At 41.2% G+C, this 24,029-nt stretch overlaps 2 protein-coding genes across 2 annotated transcripts; one reads left to right on the top strand and one right to left on the bottom strand.

The window, feature by feature from the left end:
* The first annotated feature begins 4,492 nt into the window (after positions 1-4,492).
* LOC138980188 (uncharacterized) lies at positions 4,493-17,466 on the top strand. Its single transcript, XM_070353022.1, has 5 exons — positions 4,493-4,685; positions 6,087-6,229; positions 7,048-7,192; positions 8,279-8,408; positions 10,343-17,466. The coding sequence occupies exons 2-5, from the start codon at positions 6,112-6,114 to the stop codon at positions 10,481-10,483; spliced, it is 534 nt and encodes a 177-aa protein (XP_070209123.1). The 5' UTR covers positions 4,493-4,685; positions 6,087-6,111; the 3' UTR covers positions 10,484-17,466.
* An 840-nt stretch (positions 17,467-18,306) lies between these two features.
* On the bottom strand, positions 18,307-23,113 carry LOC138980186 (AAC-rich mRNA clone AAC4 protein-like). Its single transcript, XM_070353021.1, has 3 exons — positions 22,497-23,113; positions 21,576-21,741; positions 18,307-21,047 (listed from the first exon to the last, which is right to left on the bottom strand). Exons 1-3 carry the CDS (start codon positions 22,695-22,697, stop codon positions 20,854-20,856), a joined length of 561 nt encoding a protein of 186 aa, XP_070209122.1. The 5' UTR covers positions 22,698-23,113; the 3' UTR covers positions 18,307-20,853.
* Positions 23,114-24,029: the final 916 nt, after the last annotated feature.

Raw genomic sequence — 24,029 nt, 5'->3', positions numbered from 1 at the left:
CAATCATTCTCTTTGTGTAGAAGTTGTCGGAGGGGTTCTGTTGTCTCCGCGAGGTTTGGAGCAAACTTTCCAACGTGGTTTACCATGCCCAAAAAGCGCCGTAACTCTGTGATGTTTGTTGGCTTGGGAAAGTTGGTAATGGCTTCCACTTTCGCAGGATCGATCTCAATGCCTTCCGGTGATATGAGATGACCTAAGAACTTGACAGTGTGGAGTGAGAAGGCACACTTTTCGTTGAGTGTGACGCCTGCCTCCTTGAGTTTCTGCAGAACCATCTTGAGTCTCTGGTCGTGTTCTTCTTGGTCTTTCCCAAAAATGAGAACGTCGTCAATGTCAACAATGACACCCGGTACTCCGGCGAGGATGTGTGTCATCTCTCGATGAAAGATTTCTGGGCCCGAACAGATCCCGAAAGGTAAACGCTTGAAACAGAACCTCCCAAACGGTGTGATAAAAGTAGTGAGTTCTTGAGATTCCTCATCGAGTGGAATTTGGTAGAAGCCACTGTTGCAGTCTAGCTTTGAAAAGACTTTCGCTCCTGAAATTCTTGCTAAAAGCTGGTCTGTCGTTGGCAGTGGAAAGTTCTCTCTCTGGACTTTCTCATTGAGCCGGGTGAAGTCCACACATAGCCTGATTCGGCCATTTGGCTTGGGAACGGCGACGATTGGTGCACACCAGTCTGTTGGCTTCGTTACCGGTCTGATGATGTCATCTTCTTCCATTTTCTTTAGTTCCTCCTGGACCTTTTGTCTCAGAGGCAATGGAAGGCGTCGAGGCGTTGAGATGAAAAAGGGTGAATCGTTGTCTTTCATTCTGATTGTGTATTTGTTGGGCATCTTGCCTAGGCCTTCAAAAAGCTCTGGGTAGCTCTCTTTGATCTCACTATCTGCATCTTTCGCTGGACAATCTTGTCTATTGTGCGAAGGGGATTTTCCGCATCTTCCACACTTGGAGTGCTTCTCTTCTCCGTACTTCTTCCTTTGGTTCTAGTCAGACGGTCTCTGTCCTTGACGATCTGATCTGACCCTGTTGACTTGGGTTTGGTTGTTGGTTGCCATGGACTGAAGCTGTTGCCTTGATTTCTCGTGAATTCTGCCCGTATCCAGACAGTCCTCCACTGTGAGGTTTCTTTTCTCCAACAATTTCTCTCTCAGTGTATCCTCTCGGATTCCCATGACCACTTGGTCCCTTATCATCCTATCCTCGTCCTTGAAGTTGCATGTTTTTGCAAGTTGTCTGAGGCACGCAAGATATGCTTCTATGCTCTCTCCTTCTTCTTGGCGACGGGAATGGAATTGGTATGATTCGTAAGCTTCATTTGTATGGCCTACGCAATGATCCTCAAACGTTTGCAACACCTTTGAGAGTTTCTTTTTGTCTTCTGCAGTGGCAAACTTGAGACCTTCATAAATTTCCATTGCATCTTCTCCTATGGTTGCAAGGAATACTGCACACTGAAACGCCGTTTCGTTTCCATCTGCGTCATTCTCTAGTGCTAGACGACTGGCAATGTAGTAATTATCCCATTGACGTCGAAACTTTTTCCAGTTAGTGGCGAGATTGCCGCTGACATCCAGTTTTGTTGGAGCGGTGACATTCGCTGTGAACTGTTTTACCGGAGCTGCTGCCATGTTGTATCCTATGCGCTACCGCCGTTCAAAAGATCGTCCTGAGCAATTTATGTGCTTCTCTTCTCGTAAGAGTTGACAAATCTGAAGAACGAAGTATCAGGGCTGATTTATCGAATTAGTAGAGATAAATCTTACTAATTTTGTTTTTCTTTTACCGAAAAAATCAACCTATAGCCGACAGGCGCAGTTTGTTACACGCAAGTTACAAAGTAGTGGCGTCCACAAAAATTTGAATCATTTATTCCGTTCGAACGGCAGGCCATTCCACTCAGTTTAGCCAAGAGGAACTGATGCCCGTCGCAAAAACAAAGTATATGAAAAGAGTACCTGTTCTGACACCATGTGGTGTTCTCTAGAGCACAACTAGGACACGAACGAAGTGGACAAACTACAAAGAGTGCGTGGCTGTTTGGGTCGGCTTTATTTGAACCCTGAGCAGGCGGAAGTGCCCGGTGACTGAATACCGAAACCGATTACAAGAATCCGATTACTCTACAATGTGAACAGCACTGAATAAAGTTAATCAAAATCAATTAGCCCTTACACATTTAAAAGATTGACTTTTGAAAAAAACAATTGTGGACAAATCTTGTTTCATCTTAAGTTTATTACATAGTCATACAATGTACTTGTAAGATTCCTTCTAAAAATTAATGTAAATATAATTTCTAGCCTTCGATTTGAGTTTAATTCAACCACTTCTAGTTCTATCCGTATTCCATATATTATTTATTAATTAACAATTTCGGTATTCCAAAGTGCTCTCCAAGGGTTGCGAAAAGTGCTGCCGAGAGTGATTTTTCACTGGTTTTTAACTTGTTCAATGTTTGCACTCACTGGAATGAGGTTTAACGATTAAATGAATAGAGTTCAGGCATGGGAATTGAAAAAAGTAAACAAGTCGCGTAAGGCGAAAATACAATATTTAGTCAAGTAGCTGTCGAACTCACTGAATGAAAGTGAACGCAATGCCATTTTTCAGCAAGACCGTATACTCGTAGCATCGTCAGTCCACCGCTCATGGCAAAGGCAGTGAAATTGACAAGAAGAGCGGGGTAGTAGTTGCGCTAAGAAGGATAGCACGCTTTTCTGTACCTCTCTTTGTTTTAACTTTCTGGGCGTGTTTTTAATCCAAACATATCATATCTATATGTTTTTGGAATCAGGAACCGACAAGGAATAAGATGAAAGTGTTTTTAAATTGATTTGGACAATTTAATTTTGATAATAATTTTTATATATTTAATTTTCAGAGCTTGTTTTTAATCCGAATATAACATATTTATATGTTTTTGGAATCAGCAAATGATGGAGAATAAGATAAACGTAAATTTGGATCGTTTTATAAATTTTTATTTTTTTTTACAATTTTCAGATTTTTAATGACCAAAGTCATTAATTAATTTTTAAGCCATCAAGCTGAAATGCAATACCGAACCCCGGGCTTCGTCGAAGATTACTTGACCAAAATTTCAACCAATTTGGTTGAAAAATGAGGGCGTGACAGTGCCGCCTCAACTTTCACGAAAAGCCGGATATGACGTCATCAAAGACATTTATCAAAAAAATGAAAAAAACGTATGGGGATTTCATACCCAGGAACTCTCATGTCAAATTTCATAAAGATCGGTCCAGTAGTTTAGTCTGAATCGCTCTACACACACACACACACAGACAGACAGACGCACATACACCACGACCCTCGTTTCGATTCCCCCTCGATGTTAAAATATTTAGTCAAAACTTGACTAAATATAAAAAGGCTGAAAATTTGTAAGTAATGGCAAAGTCGACGGCGCGAAGCGCCTAGCCCTGCTAGGGGGGTTTTTAGGGCATACCCCCCCGGAATTTTATTTTCTCCAAAGAACCCAAATGGTGCAATTTGGTGTCATCATTCTAAGCTCCAAGTTTGCCATTAAATTCAGTTTTTAGAACCATTTTTGCCTCCCCCATTTATTTTTTTGGCGGACACTTTTGCTTTTTCGGCAGAAAAAAAAAATCGGCGGAAGTGTGCCTTTCGGCGGACTATTCCCATGCCTGAGAGTTACACCAAACACTTCGCTGGAAAATTTTGCCAGCTCAGAACGAATTATATATTAAGTGCATGTTGTGTTGCATACTGCAATTTATTGTGATGGGTGATACTGAAATAAAATTGCATGGGTGTTTATTGGTGTACGGGACTGTCCCATTAGTTTCAGTAATATGTTTATGGAATGTGCAGTCTTGAATATTTGGTGATTATATTTTTCTGGTGGGGTAAATTTGGGATATTGCCTGTGTGTTTGTGTGTGTCATGTCACTGTTTTCCGAGTGTGTGTGTGTGTGTCAGTGAGTGTCACTGTGTGTGTTTGTTTGTGTGTGTTAAGTGTGTGTTTGTTTGCTTTACTGTGTCTACCCACAGGCGAAGGTATCGTCCACTGGACTACTACCCGTGTGTGTGTAAACATGGTAATGGGGGATCCATGGAAAAACAATCAGCATTGCAATTTAGTGAATGTAGCGCGCTTCTAGCAAGACAAGGATTTGAAGAGAGAGTTGATGTGGATTAGAAAAACATAAAATCGCAAATATATCCACAACATACCTCTTACAACATTTCGATGAACATTGAACACTTCTTTTAATGCAGCCTCCATTATTGCAGACGTTTTCGAACGTGGCGGGTTCGAGATGTCGCAATCGAGGAGTGATCATCAATTTCACTAAATAGTAGAAAAGAACTCTTTTTGATTTCTAGGTAACGCTCCAAATATTTAAAGGTTAGATTCTGACATAACGTCAACAAATTGCATAGGTTTACTGAACAATAAAATACTACAGTTCTATTACGACAGTCACAAAACAGTATTGGACGTAAACAAGATGTCTTCCTCAGAGCCCGTGAACTTCATCGTGCACCACTGACGGCACCTCTTCAGCTTCTGCGTTTTGTATAATGTGTTGAGAATTATAAGCGTTGGCTATCATAGACTAGCTATTTGTACTGCCATCAGAAACAAAAGCTTAAGGGCATATTACGTCGAGGAACCTGCACAGAACTTGACTCAGACGGTCAGTAGGTTTGCTACTCTCTTTTCCTATCACAGCATTAGCGTTAGGATCATGTACATGATGTTGTGCGAGATTGTCATGCCTTTGATTCCTTGAGAACTTACTGTGCTTTTATTAGTTTATTCTCTGCGCTGCTGTGTATGTGTAAATCCAACTCACGACTAAGCAACAGGTACCCCCCAACAACAGTAAAATTAAAAACCACAAGAAAAAAACATGTAATTGTGAACCTGTTGATGAAGAAAACTTGGTTTCTGTAGATTTTTCCTTTTTTGCAATGTTAATTTGTTTTGTTGAACAAAAAACCTTTTTTTTTAAATTTTTTTATTGTTGTGTCTAAAGTTTGTTGAGAACCAGTCCTTAAAGACCAACACGGTTGGCCTAGTGGTAAGGCGTCCGCCCCGTGATCGGGAGGTCGTGGGTTCGAACCCCGGCCGGGTCATACCTAAGACTTTAAAATTGGCAATCTAGTGGCTGCTCCGCCTGGCCTCTGGCATTATGGGGTAAGTGCTACACTGCTAGGACTGGTGGGTCCGGTGTCAGAATAATGTGACTGGGTGAGACATGTCAAAGCCTGTGCTGCGACTTCTTGTCTTGTGTGTGGCGCACGTTATATGTCAAAGCAGCACCGCCCTGATATGGCCCTTCACGGTCGGCTGGGCGTTAAGCAAACAAACAAACAGTCCTTAAAGTTAATGCAGTGGCTACGCAATTACAGTGGAACCCCCTTTTTAAGACCCCCCAGTTTAAGACTTTCTCCTTTTTGGCTCACGTAAGTGTAGCCTATGCGATGGTAAACTCTGTCTGTCTGTGCGTGTGTGTGTGTGTGATAGAAACTTTAACATTTGAAGACGTCACATTATGGCGTAAGAGGGTTAGACGTCGCGCGAAGGAATTACTGAAAGTCTCGGTCATTGTTATTTTGAGCGGGCCGAGACTAGTTGGCAGTCGTGTCCCTGTAAGTAGGCTACACATGCAGACAGACAGATCTAGATCTACTAGTGTCTCGCTTTCTTGCACAGACTGTCACCTATGCTTACTGTGTGTGTGTGTGACGGAGTCTCTAGCAAGCGGGTTACGACAGTTATACTCGCTTATCCGCATCAAAATGACGTCATGCCGTAACTATAGAATGTCGGAGTAGGATTACGCCTTGAAAAAGGTGTAACCGCAGCCACAGCCTAAAGTTAAACATGTGAAGTTATAAACTTGTATTCATCAGTAATGATGTCATGGTAATGTTTTTGTTACACATTTTTAAAATGGTGTTCATTGTTAATGAAACCTATTCAGAAGTTAAAGAACTTTCGGAATTCAGATTTTGTGTGTGCCTGCTAGTTATTGTTAACATGTAGATTTGGAGGCAAGGGTTACAATGTATCAGGTGTACGTTGCTTGCAGATCAGATTACATCATACAGATCGTGATGGCTGCTTCGGGCGATGTACCACCACCAGTGCAGGACGAAGGCTTTGCTGAAAATGAAATTGACAATCAAGAGGATGAGGCCATGGACGTAGCAGGCTCCACTTTAGAACAAGAAGGCAAGTTGTTTTGAATACTAATATGTGTCTTGTCAAAAGAGTACGCTGATTTGTAAATTGCATTTTCAGCCTTTACTCTTTGATTACATGTCCCTGTCATGGCTACTGGTACATGTCCATGCTGTTCCCATCCCAATGAACCTGGGAGGGACTTATAAATTGATTGGCGGGTCTATAGTTCAGAACTTTCGGGACACAGTTCATTCAAGCAGGGGCAAGTGTGACAGGGTGATGCAGTAGCCTCCCTTCACAGCAGCTCTGCGCTGGTGGAGTTGTCTGCCGGCCTAGTTCACACAGCAGTATTTATGGGGTTATTTATTTCGCCCAAACTGACTCCTGTTTGACTGGCTTTGCGTCCAAAGGTGATTTGAGTGTTTATATTCGTACACTTGGTTACATTAAAATGGAGGTTCTACTCTATGTTCAACTCAGATTAGGCAACAAAAAAAAATAGGTCTGTTTACGGTAACATAGGCCAAAAAAATAGGGTCGGTAGGTCGGGATTTTTTTTTATTTTTATTTTTTTTCTCCAAAAAACCATATTTTTACGTTATTTTGCAAAAAAACCCAAGATTTTTTAAATTTATTTTTTCCCCAAATGCCAAAAAAAAGTCTAGGGTCGCGCGAAAAAAATAGGGTCGGTCGGGTTACCGTAAACAGACCTATTTTTTTTTTTGGCCTTAGTTATTTTCATACACTGACTGATACAGCTCGATTATTTCACAATGATTTGTTTGTAAACAGCCTGCTTAATATCATGATGTATAATACAATTAATTAACGGTCGACTTCTTTTCACGCAACTTTCGTTCATACAGTGGATGAGGTTCTTGGAGGACCAACAGCCACAGTGTACTTCAAGGAAACCAACCCAGGGGTGCAGGGACGCGGCATCGCCAAGGAAGAGGTGGAGCAGATGATGCAGTCAGAGGCCTACCAGCGGCGTATCGACACCTGCCATTTGTATGAATACATTTGTCTTCCGTTTCATCTTTTAAGACAAAGAAAAAGAAATTCAATTTCGTATTCCCGGACTGACTTTTTTTTTCTCTCCCGACCCCAGAATTCTTTTTGACCATTCAAAAATTACAGAAATTAGTTTTTAAAAATGACAAAACTTGATTTTTTAGACTTTACCAGGAAAGTTACTCTTTTCCGATGATCAAAAGAATATGTATTCTCTTTGAGATATGTAAACTCGGCCAGCAGAGCCATAACCTGTAAGCATACTAGTGATAATTAATCGTGTGAGGTCTTCAATAAATGGTGGTTCATGTCCCCTAGTTACTTTGCCTATTACAGTATTAGGGACTAGAGTATGTTATACGATACCGGGCAGGGGAGGAAAGGCACCATGAGGCCACAGAAGGTGAAGTGAAAGGTCTAGCTGCAAATAATGAAGACATGATGTTTAACCCTATCAGCCCTGACTGCAGTGGAGGCTCAGCAGCCTCACCTGCCTAGAGGGTTTTGGCACTGTAGCGCAAATCTGATGGGTACTTCACTAAAACGCTTCTAACTCTGTAACTGAATCGAAGCCTGCTCTCGGGTCTTGTGCATTCGAATCACCACTTGTTTCACTCGATTGAGACGAAGAAACGTCGCATTCGGGATTAAAATCACTGTCATCGTCGAGGAAAACTTCAACGAGTACAAGCATTGGTTGCTTATTTTTCGCAGGAAAAATGCTCAAAAAACACTCAATCGGTCGATTTTCGTTCACCGGCAAGTGTCTAACAAAGAAGAAGGAAGTGGGAACAGATTTACCTCCCTTGCTTTGTGACCTGTCTTTTATATTTAGATCAGAAACAAGGTCAGAGACGATGCGTGTCACCGCCTGACAATTTGTCAGGCGCAGGTGGAGAAAGCTGCATGCAAAGAGGCGCCCGACAAACTGTCGGGCACAGGCCGGAAAGAGTTCAAAGATTCTTGTATATAGGTTTGACATAAATTTGGATGGGGGAGGGCCGATAAAGAAGCAACTGTTTATTGTGAGGTCTTTAATACCAGGGATGATGATTATTACAAAGATCTTATGGTTTTGTGCAGGTGTGGGCAGTGTTGGTACGACGGCAAGTTTGGTTCCAACTGCCCGGAGTGTGGCGGCTTTCCTCTGGTCAGAACCTGCCCTGTGTGTGATGGACAGTGTAACAAGGAATGGAAAAGAAATGTCAAGCTGGTGAGTCAGACATACGTACAGGGGCCTTAGCCCAGTGGTTAAGACGATGGGCTTCTGTGTGAAAGGCTTGGGGTTCAAATCCCATCCGCGCCTTGGTTTAACTGTGTTTTCTTCAACAATTTATAGATACAGTATATAATGAGCATGTTTAGAATCAACAACAAACTGTAAGGTTATGTAGTGGTGATCCTAAAAGAAGAAAACAACATAGAAATGACAATATCTTGTGGGTTAAGGGTGGAGATTTTTCCAATCTACAACGTCAAACTTATGTGCAGACCTGCTGGTACCTTATCACTCTTCGTGTGTACATGCAGACACAAGACCAAGTACGCACGGTAAAGATCATGTAATCAGAGTTCGATGGGTTATGGAAACATGAAAACACTCAGCACACAACCCCTGAAAATGGTGTATGACTGCCTAAAATGGTTCATATACACATCAAAGCCCACTCGTTCAAAACACAATGTACATAGGAGGTGCAACGTATGAACACAGATGGTGTTCAATGAGCGGATTGCCAGTGTTCTCCAGAATTGAACACAGGTAATGTAACCAATCAGAGAATCTGTTACATTCTAAACCCAATTTGATTGAATAGACCATTTTCGGAAATAACTCCGTCGGCCGGGTTTGTATGGGTTGTGAAAGAGTGAATACCCTTGCTTTTCCTCTGACGAATAACTTCACACGTGCTCCTGTCCACGTGTTTCTGACACACCCCTCACGTATTAAGTATCATGTACCCACTACTAGTCATTGTGCATTTTAGTTAATGGACTGATGATGTCATTTGTATGGAGTCGACGCACGTGCGAGGATATGTATGTGTGGGAGGGGGGGGGGGGGGGGGCGCGGGAGATGGAAGCTTGCTGTATGTTATGTAATGTATATATTGTGTGTGATACGTGGAAATGTGATACTATTTATTTGCATGTATGATACAGGTACAAATGTGATAATTGTAGGCTTATACTAGTGATTACTGTGTGTGATACATGAAATGTGATATGAATGCTGTTTTTATATGTTATACTCTTACTTTCTCCCAAGCGCAAGACAAATTCTTCTATGAAAATTGAAGCCAATAAAATTTGAGTTGAGTTGAGTTGAGTAGTGATTGGCCCCTCTAATGTTTGTCCTAGTAAAAAGCAAGGGCATTCATTCTTTCACAACCAATACAAACCTGACCGAGTAATTTTCAGGATTCGTCTACAGTGGAACCCCCATTTTAGGACCTCCAAAAATCTGAGAAAATCAGGTCTTAAAAAGGAGGGAGTCTTAAAATGGGGGTACATTTACAGAGGTCATGAACAGAAAATCTCAAAAAGCAAGGTCTTAAAAGAGAGGAAGTCTTAAAGGTACTGAACTTGTCAAATCCAGCTGCACGGAGCCCCTGGGTCTTTTAGTCATACCTCAGGCAGCTATCCGTTAGAAGAACTACCAAGTTTCATTGACTTGCACCCAAAGAGTCAAGAACTGCGATTTTTTTTACGAATTAATTTCGTACTCGGACCCGGCTGGTCTTGGCCTATTTTTGGATCTAAATTTAGATCAGGTAGATCACCACATCATGCACAAAAAGACACGTCACTAGCAAACTATGTCAGAGGTCATCATGAGTTTGTGTAAAACAAAATGGAGGCCGGAATCACTCAGTTGAATCGAACTCCGACCAAACACCACGTAATAACTAGGTTAATTTATGCACTCGCGTGAACAAGAAACTGTCGAGCTTCACAGATGTCGTCGTTGGGTAGTTTTGGGTTTGTTTTACTACCATAGGAGGATTTTTGAACTGTAAATGCACTCAGCTGCAACAAAAATGCAAAACGAAGGCTGTGAGCTGCACTGTGCCTTTAAATTCAGGGGGGTCTTAAAAGGGGGGTTCCACTGTTTTACAATTGGTTTGTTTTTGTCTTTCTTTCCAGTCCCACAGTTTCCACGTGGCTCACTGGGACGGCACCTGTGGGCTGCCAGCAGATGTTCAGCGAGCGTTCCACATTAGGAAACTGACCGACTCCTCTGAAGACACCTTGTCCGAAGGGCTGCAGGACCTGTCCACAAGCTAGCGCAGGATGGAACACATCGCTCATGAATCTCACTATACTATAACCTGCACCTGCCATCTTTTCAGCATCAGTGTGCTTTGCTACACAGTTCAGCGCCAAATGTATTTTGTGTGGATGTTGATATCGGTGCAGAGCAGTATCTCAGCATGAGGGATCTGCCGTTCAGCTGCACATTTATTTCGTATCCACGTCGATCAATATCAGCCCAGCCTCTCAGTGTGAGCGGGTTTTTTTTCTGACATTCAGGGTCAAATTAATCTTGTACTGATGTTGGCATGAGTGTTTTTTTCTGCAATTCAGCTGCACATTTATTTTGTATCCATGTCGATATCAGCTAAGCCTCTCAGCATGAGTGTTTTTTTTCTGCCATTCAGCGCCAAATTTATCTTGTACTGATGTCGTCGTCGGCTCAACACTGTGCTGTGTCAGCTTTTTTTTAATCTTTTTTTATTCGCTTAATGGAAAGCCTGTGTTAGATATTCTTTGGACTTTTGTCGGCTTGAGCTTGACCTTGCTCTTGACATCAGCTTCTGCATCAGACACTGTCGTGCTTGTGTAATCTGAGGTATAAGTTTGAACTATGTCAATTTCCGTGTGTGTATGTTTTGCTTGGGTTCTGATATCTGTTTCTGCACCATCTATGCTGTTTGTTGGCCCTGGGACCCTTGATCATAGAATCTGTCTGTGTGTATTAGCTCTGCCGATTTATCTGGGAGTGCTTTGTCATCATTACATATATCAGATTTACATTAGTGGAAGGTGTGTGATGTCAGTTTTTTTTAGTCCAGCTCCATAACACATTTATGTGATCTTCAGTTTTCTGTCAGGTTTACAATCAAGCATGACATTAGCAATCATCTAAGTTCGAGATGCATATCAAATTTAGAGTAGTTTGATAATCCATATATTTGTATCAGATATACATCAGATAAATACCAGCTTTACACCTCTATTCTCATCAGTTTTGCAGCTTGGCATCTATGCATACATTTCCTCAATACCAGATGACATTAGTTGTACATGTACACCATATCTTGACATCAATGAACATGTAACAGACATATACACGCCAGCATGACAACAATGTCTTAATTTTATCAAATTTGTCGCAACTTGACATCAGCATACTTTCACCAGCTTGACAATGACATCAACTGTACACCAGCATCCCATGTTTGCATTGGCTGCAGCAAGCGTTTTGTGGTGGGATTTTTTTTTGTGTGTGTTTGTGTGTTTTTTTCTTGAGCAAACAGAAGATTTATTGTACAGGGACTTGCGCCTTGTGTGTCACATGTGAAAGCTATAGTCCTTCTGGTATAATTGATTATATCTGGCCTTGCCTTGTGTGATAACATCATCACTCTGCTTGGACACATAACAAAAATCAACAGCCTTGCTGCCCCCTGTGCAGAGTTCACATTTTTGTATGTATTGATTCCGAAAGTGACAAGCCTGTGTAAGTCAATCTGCAAAATTAATTCAACAACATTGGTCCCACTCTACACATGGATCGACCATGTTGTTGATTTTGTGTATATGTTTAAGTGGACTGATCAAGGCGCTTCTCACTTGTAACACTGTCTGGAGAGAACTGCGGTGTGCACATGATCATTTCCTTGAGAAGGAATATCTTTAATCTTCTCTGGCTTTTCTATGTCTTTGCAGCTTAATTAATGGCAATGTTCCCGCAGTGGGGCACTGCGGTTATGAAATTAAAGGCCCCTCCTGTTTTTGGAACCGCAGGAGCTTTCTAGTTTGCTGTTAGGTAGATTTTTGGTTCCTCTTTCCTGTCATGCTCTCTTTTTCTTCATGAATTCTTTTCTTTTTTCTGCCTTCTTGCTCATTCACCTGTATTTTTTCCAAAAATCTCTTCTCTTGCCGCTTGTCTCGCGATTCATGTATAGTTTAATCTGTTAGTGTTCTGATATAAGTCCAGCAGTAGATAGGTTAAGCCTATTTTAACATACTGGAAACTGGTAATCTTCCAGTAGGTATTAATTTAGTTTTACTAAAGCCTGCTGGGACACAAGTAATCGGTTAGTGCATTTGTAAACAGGAATCGCTTGACAAGTGGCCCCCTTCATCCCCCCCTTCCTCGTCCTGATATGGCTCTGCGTAGTCGGCTGGACGTTAAGCAACAAATAAACAAACAAACAAATGGCAATGTTAAACGGTTTATGTACAGTGGAACCCCCATTTTAAGACCTCCATAAACCGGCACGGTTGGCCTAGTGGTAAGGCGTCCGCCCCGTGATCGGGAGGTCGTGGGTTCGAACCCCGGCCGGGTCATACCTAAGACTTTAAAATTGGCAATCTAGTGGCTGCTCCGCCTGGCGTCTGGCATTATGGGGTTAGTGCTAGGACTGGTTGGTCCGGTGTCAGAATAATGTGACTGGGTGAGACATGAAGCCTGTGCTGCGACTTCTGTCTTGTGTGTGGCGCACGTTATATGTCCAAGCAGCACCGCCCTGATATGGCCCTTCGTGGTCGGCTGGGCGTTAAGCAAACAAACAAACAAACAAACAAAAAGACCTCCATAAATCTGAGAAAACCAGGTCTTAAAAACGACGGAGTCTTAATAAAATGTAGGAACATTTACAGAGCTTTATGACCAGAAAAAAGTTTTTTAAAAGAATTCGGGGGGGGGTCTTAAGACTGGGGTTCCATTGTATGTTAAAATTGATATTGTATCTCTGCACTGTCTGTGCTTGGATTCAGGGGTCTGAAATTACGTTCATGACCAGAGTTAATTACTTTTAGCCAAATAACGAATGGTATGGAACCCCCCGCGGGTTAGGGGGAAGAATTTACCCGATGCTCCCCAGCATGTCGTAAGAGGCGACTAACGGATTCTGTTTCTCCTTTTACCCTTGTTAAGTTTTTCTTGTATAGAATATAGTCAATGTTTGTAAAGATTTTAGTCAAGCAGTACATGTATGTAAGAAATGTTGAAATGTTAAGTCCTTTGTACTGGAAACTTGCATTCTCCCAGTAAGGTCATATATTGTACTAGGTTGCAAGCCCCTGGAGCAATGTTTTGATTAGTGCTTTTGTGAACAAGAAACAATTAACAAGTGGCTCTATCCCATCTCCCCCCTTTCCCCGTCGCGATATAACCTTGAACGGTTGAAAACGACGTTAAACACCAAATAAAGAAAGAAAAGAAAGAAAGAATGGTATGGATTGAGGTGTGTTGCAGCATTATATTGGTTCTAAAGAACTGCTATTCCTTTCCTCAAGCTTTATGTCAGCATTCAGCAATGTTTTTGTTTGTTAATATTGTAGGTTGTGATAAGGGAATTTTTTTTTAATATATGTTGGCAAAGTTTAGATAAAAAGAAGTATAGATTTATATATTTTGTGACACAGACTTCTTTGAGGTCTCAAAATATTGTGCACAATTTTGCTCCAGTATATTGAGATAATGTAGATTATGTATAAGTGTTATATCGGAACATTGATGTAATATTTGGTGATTCAAAAATATCTCATTCCCCCCATTAGTATTCTTACCCAAAGAAGATTATATTCTGGTGACAATTATGGTCCAATAGCTTCCAGCTCTGATCAAAAGACCGTTTCAGGGTGATAGGGTGCTCAAACAACCTCACTCCTGATATACAGTAGTTTGATTGCTGCAAATACAATTTCTTGGCGCTTTTTATCACTTTACTGCCTTGATGCTTGTATGTGTGTGTGTGTGTGTGTGTGTATGTGTGTGTGTGTGTATGTGTATGTGTGTGTTTGAAAAAATCCTTGAGGTATGTATATGAGTGGTCTGGCGCATTGGGCCAGTGGATAATGCGGAAGGCTGAGTGTTCAAATCCCAGCTGCGCCCTGGTGGGTTAAGGGTGGAGAATTTTTCTTTCTCCCGGGTCAACTAAAGTGCAGACCTGCTGGTGCCTATTCCCCTTTTGTGTGTAAAACACAGGTACAAGACCAAGTATACACGCAAAAGATCCTGTAATCCATGTCAAGAGTTCGGTGGGTTATAGAAACACACAAATTCCCAACATGCAAACGAGGCAGAATGATCGATAAGACCTGTGTGCCCGCTAAACGGATGAACACGAATTATTTTCCACACTTTAGAACAATCAATGATTGAGGAATCGAGGATGATATCCATTAGAGTTTGTACTGATATTGTTATGGAAACGTCTACAAGCTTCTGTTGCTTTGAGACAGAGTTGTGTATTGTGTTAGCTTATTTGAGACATACGAATCTTAAACAAATGAGCCAGAGCATTGTTTAGAGATCTGATACACAAAGGGAAGTAAACGCTCTAAATGTATATGACATGTGTAATAGAGTAAGCGAGAGTTGTACGGAACCAGTCTCCTGGCACCTGAGAGAATAACAAGCATTGAAATTAACAAGCAACTTTCATCCTCAGATTTATTTTTATTTTTAATGTGAGACAGTAAAGTCTTCTTCTTCTCGATCACCTTTACACTTGGAGTCCAGCTCTGGAAATGAAGCTGGTGATCTTTTGTAGAGCTTCCACGGGGCCGTGCAGCTTCTCTTGGAGGGTCGTCGGCCTAGGCCAAGTCTCTGTCCTCAAGGGACTGAGGTTCTTGCAGTCCTGTAGAACGTGGGCAGCGTAGACAGTAAAGTGATCGTCTAATCTTTGTCTTCTCGATTGTGTGATATATGCTGTTGTAAATGTTGAGGTCTGAATTGTGTTGCCACTCTTGCATGTACAGCTCTTCTTTGGCACTTTTGATAATCTTAATATCGCTCTATCATGGAATAAATTGGCACTGGGAAGTGGTGTGAATTTGGATAGGGGAAAGAAAGGATAACATTGTGAGGATTTATGATGCACCGTTGAAAGATGTACAATATGGATAATTTTCTTTTTTGATGTATTATGACTTTTTTCAAGATGTACATTTTCCAAGCTTTGCCATTGTCTGGTACCGTTTTGATATTGAGTTGTTCACTTTTTAGTCCCCGTTTGTATGAATAGGTTTCTTTTGTGAGAAACTAATAAGTGTTTTGTATGGTACTGTATTTGTATTTTGAATGAACTAGTTGAATAGTTCTTTCCGAGCCCAGCTAGCCGTGTAGGCGGTGAGGTTGCAGTTGGTGTGGCTTATGTAAGACTGTTATATTATATTGAGGCCTCTTTTGTACTTTGGTTATGGTTAGACAATGAATCAATGTTGTAATAAAGTTCTAGGCAATGTTTGGAAAAATACTATGAGGGGAATAAGAGGAAGGTTTCCGGATTGCTTCAATTGTTTAAATTGTTTATATTAACCTCCAGCCTAATAAAGGGTTGAGTATCTTGTTGATCTCAATTGTTAGGTCACATTAAGAATGTAAAAGTTGCCTCTGAGGTCACCATTAGATACAGTGTCTGTTTAAATGTCAAATATTTTGGATATGCAGTATGATTAAAAAGAGCTGGCAACTGAAACATCAAGTGCACTGTATATTGCTACGCTGTTGCTTGAAAATACTCTTTATAGTTGGATTGCCTTGGCTGGTTAGCATGCCATTGCATGAGATTAGCAGATCCAAAAGGTACGTTAATGTCAGTTTCTGGAGACAAGTGTAAATTGTGTGAAGAAAGCCTAGTCAGAGAAGTCGAATGCTTTGATAGATCTCTTTAAGACTAGATTTTGAGAGTGTACAATCCCTAGTGTCTATGTTTGCGTCAAAGTGGGTGCTTCAATGCGCCTTTAAATAGCTTGGGCTTTGTTAATTTCTTGCATGCAGATGAAAACAGTGACAATGGTGTTTTTATTTTTAACATTTATTTTTAATAATTGCTTTCAATTAACTGTAACGGCTTTCTGAAAAATTTGATTTTTTTTACGAATTCTATTTGTGACTGTTTTTTTAAATGATGTCTGTTCCATTGGATAGAAATTGCTTCAATGAAAACAGATATCATGAACCTGTAACCTATGTGTATGTGTCTCTAAAGGGCTGTTCACAGGGCAGACTTGTGATCAACTTTCAAGCGATTTTAGTCGGCGGCAAGTCAAATCAAAGTTGCTGCCCGTGTGAACAGCACTAACTCGCAAACTAGTTTTTAGCGGCGAGTCTCGCCAGACTTAGCCTTTCAGGGTTGTCCTCGTTGTTTTTCGGAGAAGGGAAGGCTAGAGCCAGAGAGATGTATACGTCTATATATATATATATAACTCGGTGGCTAGAGCTAACCAATCAGTAAGCGCGATAAGACAAAATCGCTGACGAGTCATGGCTGAGTCGAGCAGTGCTCAACTAAGTTTTGGAGTCGCTGACGAGTCACGGCCGAGTCATATCAAAATCTCTGGGGCTGTTCACATGGCAGACTTTTTGCGACTCGGGAGCGATTTTCAAACGACTTAAGTTGGTCAAAAGTTGGTTGCAAGTCTGCCATGTGAACAGCACTTAAAATGACAGAAATATAAACCACGAATTGATATACGGTAACCCATGTGATGTTTAAATGGAGTAACTTTTTATGTGCGATTTTTTTCCTTTGGATTGTAGTAAGAATTGATCAGGTTTAGTTTTTTCTTTGGTTTTGTTTTGCTCCAGCCTTTTTTTGTTGTTGATGAAATGAAATGCTGTGTTTTTTTCTTTGGATAAATGTGAGCTACAGTACCCATAAAACTAGCATTGATTTTCACTCTCCATAAGTAAGTTGTCTGTTTTGAAATGAATATTTCATTCATGCTTATAATTTTGGGTAGATTGTGTGCTTAAATCTGGATTTGTTTAACCATTCTTTAGTTTGGCAGCTCAGTGAAATGTATTCAAAAAGTATTGTGGTTTGATCTTGAAATGTTAGCTCAACCCTTTTTGTTATTTTCTTTATGCCGCTTGCTTAAATAGCAGTACTTTGTACATGTACTTGTTCATGTGTTTTTTGTTGTTGTTTGTTTCTTTGTTAAATTGTGGGTTTTTTTCAGTACAATACAATGAAAGATGGATAACTCTATGACTGATTCCATTTATTGGTAGTCAGTTCAAGAAAACTGTTCACCGAATTAACTAATTAGCTTATTAATATCTTTCTAATTAGCTCTCTCTCTCTCTCTTTCTCTCTCTTTCATCAACCTGATCATGATGGTCAGATTTATGTGAATGTGGTTGTGTGTGGCATATAACCTTTCCTCGGTGGGTGTGTGTGTGTGTGTGCCACTGTGTCACCATTTGTGTGTGAGAGTGTATGTGCGTGCATGTGTGTGTGTGTGTGTGTGTGTGTGTGTGTGTGTGTGTGTGTGTGTGTTAAGATCTGTGTCATGTCAAAGCTGTGCAGTTGTGGGGCGGGGATATAGCTCAGTTGGTAGCGCGCTGGATTTGTATTCAGTTGGCCGCTGTCAGCGCGAGTTCGATCCCAGGTTCGGCGGAAATTTATTTCACAGAGTCAACTTTGTGTGCAGACTCTCTTCGGTGTCCGAACCACCCCCCGTGTATACTACATTGGGTGTGCACGTTAAAGATCCCACGATTGACAAAAGGGTCTTTCCTGGCAAAATTGCTTAGGCACAGTTAATAATTGTCTACCATACCCGTGTAACTTGGAATAAGGCTGTGAAAGGTAAATATGCGCCGACATGGCTGCAATCTACTGGCCGTATAAAATTTCATCTCACACGGCATCACTGCAGAGCGCCTAGAACTGTACCCACGGAATATGCGCGATATATAAAGCTTCATTGATTGAGTTGTGGTTTTAGTGATTGACAATATCCACACTAATACATGAAGACGTTAAACTTGAAACAGACATGCACAAAAGAGACCAATTGACATGATTTTGCCAAGGAAACATAAACACTTCCAAAAGAACACAAAACAAGCAAAAAAAGGCATACCATTTTGTTCAATAATGTATTCAGTTTTATCATGGATATTCATTTAATTACATCTCTTTAAATGCACACTGAACATGTTGATTACACACTTTCAGTCACACTTGTGCGCGCACACACACACACACACCCACACACACGCACGCGCGCGCGCACACACACACACACACACACACACACACACGCACACACACACACTTTGCCCCTTGATTTTGTACACAACCAAAATGGCTCGTCAAGGACACACACACACACTCATACACACACTCATACACACACACAAACACAAGGACAGAAACAAACAAGAAGAGCAAACGCTCGATCGAGTCACTTTCGCAGTTCTGAATATTATATGAGGCATCAGATGGACAGGAAGAAATTGCTATTCACAACACAATACAGATGTAAATAATTTGATGTAAAGAATAATCCTATAAAGTTTGAATCAAATCCGATGAATAGTTTCAGAGATATGATATTTCAATTTTTTTCCTTCAAGACATACCTGTGACCTTGAAAAAGGTCAAAGGTCACCAAAGCAGATGTCAAAGTGTAGAGGTCACTGGGAGTCACGTTCACATAAAATTTGAGCCCGGTCACTTTTATAGTTTCCGAGAAAAGCCCAACGTTAAGTTGTGTGTTGCCGAACAGAAAAGGCTAGTTATCTCCCTTGTTTTTCTGATAACGTTCGTAAAAGGCTACAGATGTAAATACTTTGATGTAAAGAATAATCCTACAAAGTTTCAATCACATCCGATGAACTTTGTCAAAGATATAAAATGTCTAATTTTTCCTTTGACGCTGACCTGTGACCTTGAAAAAGGTCAAAGGTCAACGAAACCATCGTTAAAGTGTAGAGGTCATTGGAGGTCACGACTAAACAAAATATGAGCCCGATCGCTTTGATAGTTTCCGAGAAAAGTCCAACGTTAAGGTGGTGTCTACGGACGGCCGGCCGGCCGGCCGGCCGGCCGGCCGGACAGACTAACACTGACCGATTACATAGAGTCACTTTTTCTCAAGTGACTCAATAAAATAAAGGAAATCTAATGGGGCGATCAGTTACGATCATGAATGCATACAGTGAACCAGACAATGAGTACTAATGTTACTAAGAACGGTTACTTTGTATAAAATGAATTATTATATAATACATATGTATATATTGCACACAAGCCATGTAAATAAATGCAACAAAGAAGTAAAAAAAATTAGAACGGCACTCAGACAACGGAAGAGTATACTGTCTAAACAGAAAAACTAAAGAGTGAAGATAAGACTGTACATAATACTGTAAAAGCATTGATGACAAAATGAAGAAATACCTGGCAAGAAACCAAAACCCTGAGAATTTTATTGACAATCAATTTATAGTAAGATATTGGATATCTAACGTGCTTTATTTAAAAAAATAAATTAATAGAAATAAAGCTGCAGATGTGAGATTCTTTGATTGTTCTTTGCAGCCAACTTGCATTTTGCAAGTGTTAATTAAAGGTGGTCGTCTACATTTTTGCTAATTTTTTTCAATAATCTTATGGTTAGATTTTGATACAAAATTATGTCAAATGATGAATGAACCATGGGGAAAAAAGTTATAGAAAAAAAAATATATGTAAAAAAATATTTTATTTTGGGGTATAGCGTGACTCACGCTTCCAATATTTTGTTTTGATCTGTTTGCTGAGAACATGTGCTTTGCCTAAAAATACTGACCAATCAAATTCATGTCACTATGCTTATAGCCACGCCCAAACAAGTGTAGCAACAGTTTGACACTGGAGCGCTGTCCACGCTTTTTTTTAAACGCACGAAATGCACGGGATTTGAGAGGAGTTTTGCGCTTGGCATTTTCCAAATAAGGATATCCTACTATGAGTACTACGCTGGAATACTACAATGAATTTTCAAACGGCTACACTGGCTTCGTCTTTTCTGATCGAAAGGGGGTGTATTGTTGATATTTGTAGATAATAGACTCTGCATTTTAATCGTCAAATGGCGATTTCGGTATAAAAATGTAGACAAGGACCTTTAAGAAGTCTACATGAAATTGTCCTTCATGGAAACGGTTGCAAATTTGAGATTTTTCTCTTGTTTTGTTCGTCTCTTTAGTGTATTTTTCTGTTTTCTTTCTTTTGTTCCTTCTTTTTTTCTGCTTTTCTTTTCGCCCACCCCAGATGATCAACTGATTCAAGTGATTCTTTGTCTCCCTGTGGTTCTTGCACCTCTTTCCTGGCCTGATAAGCTCTTTCTTTGCTTGAAAACACTGTTGTTACCCGCTTGCTTATGTTTGTCATGACGCAGATAATGTGTTACACAAGATACCCAACAGTTTTTTTTCAAGCAGCCTGTGTGAAGACTGGTCACCTTGGAATAAAGTTAAACCAGGACCATATCAATAATGTCAAGAACGATGCATGGAGTTGACCTTTACTTCCACAGAGAGGCAAAAAGAGGTCAGCTGTTGCCATAGCTACCGGAGAGTCTGTGGCAATGGTGCCAGAAACTGAGATTTTGACCTTAACCTTAAGGGTCAAGGTGAACCAAGGTCACCCGTTGCTGAAGATGAAGGGGGACTTTGTCGCTGTGGTGACCAAAACCACAGTGTTGGCCTTGACCTTGGAGTTGACGGTGGTGTGGTAGGCGATGGTGAGCATGTCGGCCACAGACGGGGAGGTGGCCCACACGTGGAGGATCTGCTTGCTCCATTTGTCCACTGCGTTTCTGCTGGACTGGACCACACCTGTAGAGAGACAAACAAATGATAGCGTGTGAGTATGAGCCTAGCTTTTCGTAGTTCGTTGATTTATTTATTTTTTCATTCTCTCTCTCTGTCTCTCTCTGTCTCTCTCTCTCTCTCTCTCTGTGCTGAACTATTATTTTGTTTTTATGGAAAAAATGAATAAGTAAAAAACCCACAAAAAATAAGTTTAAACACACACACACACACACAAACTGTCTTTGCCAACTCGCACTCACAGCTAGACCCCTTATTCTTCATTGCATATTTTACAAAAACATTATTTCCCCAAATAAGGCCAAAGAGAGAGTCATACACTTGACTTCAAACCGAAGTAAAAATAAGGAAAATTGACTTGAACGTGATATGCGCTTGACTAACAAAAACGGCCACGCAATTGTAGCTATTCAACTTTGAGATATATAGCCTAAGCCACTCATGTGGCAGCTTTCAAGATGAGAGTAGGACTAGTTTTTCCAACATAAGAAAATTTCACATTCTCTTTTCTAGCCTAGTTTTGATGAGGTTCACCTCTTAACTTCTTGTGCAGAAGATGTGTGGCATTCTCCAAGGTGAAGGTCGCTCCGCCAAACTTGAGGGCTCTGGTAACCGAGACAGCAATCCGCTGACCGCACACCGAGACCACGTAGTCCGTCATTGACCCTCCCATTGGAAAGTACTGAACCTCCATTTCTGTCTGATGACACAAAGACACAGCATGTTTTAAATACAATTGATTTGATAATACAGTACATAGTTACACTGGAACATCCCCCAAATCAAATTTTATCAAAATGGTAAAGGGAACGGAAACAAAATGAGTATATGTTGATGCAGGTTATAGGCCTTCAACAACTTCTGTTAAGAACACATTTTTTTCCCCTTCATTTTTTGGGTTGAAATACATGTATAATTACCAAAATCATGCAGCCCTCTCTCTCTCTCTCTCTGTGTCAATTCCTGTCTGTCTCTCTGCCTCCCCCTTCACTCACTCACACACACACACACACACACACACGCACACCGACACACACTCTCTCTCTGTCTCACTCAAAGTCAAACAAACACACACACACACACACACACACACACACACGTACACACAAACACACACACACACACACACATACAATGATACATGCACACACAGTTCAGTGTGGCGTTTAGGAATCGCAAATTCGCGGGCCGGACTAGGCTAAGAGGAGGGGGGGGGGGGGGGGGGTTGCCAGTGCATGGTCAAGGGCCCCCTTGTGGTAGCTGATAGGTAGGTCATATTCTGAGATAGGAAAATGGTCGCTCCGTGCATGAAACGGCATAAAATAAACAAAAATAAAAACATTTAAATAAGTGAGGTACATGTTTAGGCTGGGAGGGGGGGGTTGCGCACCCCCCCTCCACACACACACACAGGTCATGGCATGATCAACAATAGACCATTTCTCGAATCTTTACCTTGAGCAAGGTGGCCTTGAAACATCGCTGCAGCAGTTCAAAAGACAACGCCTCAGAAAGCACAGAATTCCCTCCAGCGTTCGGCAGTGTTAGCAGACGAGAAGCCCCCATAGAAAACTGCAACTCTCCCTGCGGTGCTGTCAGCACAAAATCACTGTGCATTATCCCCCCTGAATGGTCGTCTGCTATCAACTTCGACATGGAGAGCCAGTCAGCCACCTGGACAACGAAATCGCGACCGACGTACAAATTACATGGCTGATACAAAGCATTTTTCGGAGAGTTCTTGTCTAAGATTCTCCCATTCGTCGTGTCGAGGCCGGCAATGAGGGGTGTAGGCCGGTTGTTGAAGAATTTCTGACTGTTTCGACTTGGATGTCGAGGCTGAGGAATGAGAGTTTCGGCCGCCGAGATGACGGTGATGCGTTCGCGTTCGTCGCGTCATTTTTCTATGTTGTACGTTCCTTCGTCTTGGTCCTGACATAAATTTGGAGTCCGGAGTAGACTCTACTAGCACACGAGAATTTCTCCAATTCTGATACGATGGTTCACAATGGCTGGCTAGAGGTTTCTGTGCCTTGCATCAGCGCTGCGGGATGTTTTATGCTAGCGGGGTTGACCTCAGTTACTATATTTAGCGGTTTATTTTTAGCGGCGTGTCGTCAAGTGTTAAAATAACATGTTGATTAGTTCCTGGGTTTTTTTCTTCTTAAAAGGTGATTGTTTACCGAGTAGGCCTACTTGATTGGACACTGGCGTCGAGAAGACAACAGAATGTTAGTTTTTCCCACGGCTTTTATTTTTAACTAATTATTTCCCGTTCATCATTCCGGGCCTTTCAGTCACAGCCACAGAGTTCTATATCTCTGTGGTCACAGCAGCTAGAATAGTCCAAGTTGCAGTCAGCACTGAAGCTATTGCACAAACCGGAGGCAACAACTTACACAGGCATGCACATAGGCCCTACACGACACGAGCGGCGTGCAAGCGCAGACTCGGACACAGACAATGACAATGACAATGACAATGACAAATCTTTATTTTTCGAGGGTGACAAGAATAAGCATAGATATGCTTTTTGAGTCACTTGAGAAAAAGTGACTCTATGTAATCGGTCAGTGTTAGTCTGTCCGGCCGGCCGGCCGGCCGTCCGTCCGGCCGTCCGTAGACACCACCTTAACGTTGGACTTTTCTCGGAAACTATCAAAGCGATCGGGCTCATATTTTGTTTAGTCGTGACCTCCAATGACCTCTACACTTTAACGATGGTTTCGTTGACCTTTGACCTTTTTCAAGGTCACAGGTCAGCGTCAAAGGAAAAATTAGACATTTTATATCTTTGACAAAGTTCATCGGATGTGATTGAAACTTTGTAGGATTATTCTTTACATCAAAGTATTTACATCTGTAGCCTTTTACGAACGTTATCAGAAAAACAAGGGAGATAACTAGCCTTTTCTGTTCGGCAACACACAACTTAACGTTGGGCTTTTCTCGGAAACTATAAAAGTGACCGGGCTCAAATTTTATGTG

The sequence above is a fragment of the Littorina saxatilis genome, linkage group LG11, assembly GCF_037325665.1.
Source record: "Littorina saxatilis isolate snail1 linkage group LG11, US_GU_Lsax_2.0, whole genome shotgun sequence".
Lineage (NCBI taxonomy): Eukaryota > Metazoa > Mollusca > Gastropoda > Littorinimorpha > Littorinidae > Littorina > Littorina saxatilis.
This window is presented reverse-complemented; position numbering and strand designations above follow the sequence as displayed.

What these genes read in the sequence shown, in the direction of transcription:
- LOC138980186 (XM_070353021.1), bottom strand. Translation starts at nt 22,697, where the DNA reads ATGTCGAAGTTGATAGCAGACGACCATTCAGGGGGGATAATGCACAGT. An exon ending in TCAAGGCCACCTTGCTCAAG is followed by an intron (nt 21,742 to 22,496) that starts GTAAAGATTCGA and finishes TTGTGTCATCAG; the next exon opens with ACAGAAATGGAGGTTCAGTA. An exon ending in TCTGCACAAGAAGTTAAGAG is followed by an intron (nt 21,048 to 21,575) that starts GTGAACCTCATC and finishes GTCTCTCTACAG; the next exon opens with GTGTGGTCCAGTCCAGCAGA.
- LOC138980188 (XM_070353022.1), top strand. Translation starts at nt 6,112, where the DNA reads ATGGCTGCTTCGGGCGATGTACCACCACCAGTGCAGGACGAAGGCTTT. An exon ending in CGTATCGACACCTGCCATTT is followed by an intron (nt 7,193 to 8,278) that starts GTATGAATACAT and finishes GGTTTTGTGCAG; the next exon opens with GTGTGGGCAGTGTTGGTACG. An exon ending in GGAAAAGAAATGTCAAGCTG is followed by an intron (nt 8,409 to 10,342) that starts GTGAGTCAGACA and finishes CTTTCTTTCCAG; the next exon opens with TCCCACAGTTTCCACGTGGC.